At 37.7% G+C, this 1,969-nt stretch overlaps 1 protein-coding gene across 1 annotated transcript in view; it reads left to right on the forward strand.

Annotated features, from left to right (window-relative positions):
• The window catches only part of LOC108974170 (neither inactivation nor afterpotential protein C-like), a 62,171-nt gene extending 61,207 nt beyond the window's left edge, over positions 1-964 (forward strand). Inside the window, exon 9 of the mRNA XM_018941863.1 lies at positions 519-964. Coding sequence (XP_018797408.1) covers positions 519-932 — 414 coding nt within the window. The 3' untranslated portion in view covers positions 933-964. The remainder of the gene's footprint in view (positions 1-518) is intronic.
• The last annotated feature ends 1,005 nt before the right edge of the window (positions 965-1,969 follow it).

The following is a 1,969-nucleotide window of genomic DNA, read 5'->3' on the forward strand; positions in this document are numbered from 1 at the left end:
GGGACCGGACATTCCAGGTGCATGCCCTCAATTCGTAGTCCTTATTTCGTTTTCCATGGTCGTCATCAAAGGGGGGTCTCTCATCCGAGGCTGTTRTAATTTTTTCATTGGGGGTGTTTTTTTTTTATATGGCGGGTCCCAAACCTAGCGCACAACCCTATGTAGGGGATGTTTCGACTTCTCATGTTAGCTCGCCTTCAAACGGATGTTCTTAGGCTACCCAGATACTTGGTCAAAGACCGGAAGTCGTGAGCTGCTTGAGTTATATGTAAAAKAATCGTTTCTAGCCACTCCCAAATGAATAGCGATCAGAGAACTTTCCTCACTTGCGTGAACTTCGAACAACAAGAAGAAATTAAACGGAACATGACAAATTTAAATATGGTAGAGTAACTTTAATTTAATTTCATATATCTTCAACTTTGATCCCTACTTTTTTTCCCCTACCCTGAATTTTTATTTTCTTTTTAAGAAATACATTTAAAGAAATTTCTAAACAGGAAATTATTTACTTTCAGGTACACATTTATAATCAAAGATTTTTCGCTGGAATAAATAAATGTACACGTAACGTACCATTTGATCGGATAAACACGCGCGAAGTGAACTCTTCTCAACTTGGGCCACTGCCTATACCGACAAAAAAGCTACCATTCCGCTTAGATCAAATTCCTTTCTATGATACCCAATATATGGTTAATGCAGCTAATTCAATATCTAGACAAAATTTCTCAAATACTTTAATCACTTACGACGACGAAGATGCCTGGGATAGTCCGCTACAACGGAATCCTTCTATAACTTCGTGTTTACTAACATACAATGCGTATAAAAAAGAACAAGCATGCCAGACGAATTGGGATCGGATTGGAGAGAGTGACGTAATCTACAACCAAAACTATTATCGAGATCCACAGCTTGTAAAAAGGTGAAATATTTTTACTGCGGACAATTCGGATTAATTGTTGTTGTACTACTTCGGAAAGCATTTTCTTTAACGAAAAAAATGTTTAATCAATAATGTCAAACGATTTTTTCTCTCGTGAATATCTTGTTTTTATTTGATGATTTTGTGTGATCTACAATTTATTCGTATTATGCTATCACTCAAATTAGTTGAAATTTTGGAAAAATTTCTTTTTTTAATCCCAAAAATGACTTCTTTGGCCTTTTGAGTTTTTAATATCGTCACGGGCACGTAAACTTTGACTTGAAGTACTTCCTTTTTGAATTTTTCGCGTTTTTCACATATCTTTGAAAAAAAGAAGAAGAAGTTTATAAAACACATATGGCCACTGGTAGAAATCCAGGTCCTCATGGTATCTATCTATCCATCAGACTGTCAATCCACTGTCCTTTGTATGAATTTTGACACCGTTTCTACCACATTGCGATGCTCTTTATTCTCTCCTCTCTCTTTGCTGCGGTATACGTCTCTTCCATACCACAACAGCGTCAATTGATATAGTTCGGAGTTGCTGGTAGCGACTTTTTAGTGCCTTCTAAATTGTTTGTATTGACACTGTCCTTCATTATAATTGATTGTTTAAACTGAAGAATCAGATTTGTTCTCGCCCGGGTTTTTGGCGAATTGAAACATGTTCGTTTCGTTTGTTGTTGAGCCTGCTCCTCTGCTATTGGTTCTCCAGAGCTCTTTGCGCGGCCTCTTTTCGGCTGGGTAATCGGGAGAGATGCCTCTCTCCAGCTTCTTTTGTTGCTTGTTTTTGCAGTTGCGCTATTTTGTCTATTAAATTTCGCATGTACTGGTTGACATGTCTTTGCTTTTGATTTTGCGTGAGAGAACACCTGAAAAATGTTCAATTTATGATTTTTAGCTTTTGTCATCGTCGCGAAAAGACACTTGTTAGCAAAGGCATGCTCGGGGAGATATTATGGCGTCTGTTTTTATGAATTAAGCGAGGTCGCTTGTGGAATATGCGGCTGCGTTCATGAAGGAAATCGTTTTTGT

The sequence above is a fragment of the Bactrocera latifrons genome, unplaced genomic scaffold (genome assembly GCF_001853355.1).
Source record: "Bactrocera latifrons isolate USDA-ARS-PBARC rearing strain unplaced genomic scaffold, ASM185335v1 scaffold_535, whole genome shotgun sequence".
NCBI lineage: Eukaryota > Metazoa > Arthropoda > Insecta > Diptera > Tephritidae > Bactrocera > Bactrocera latifrons.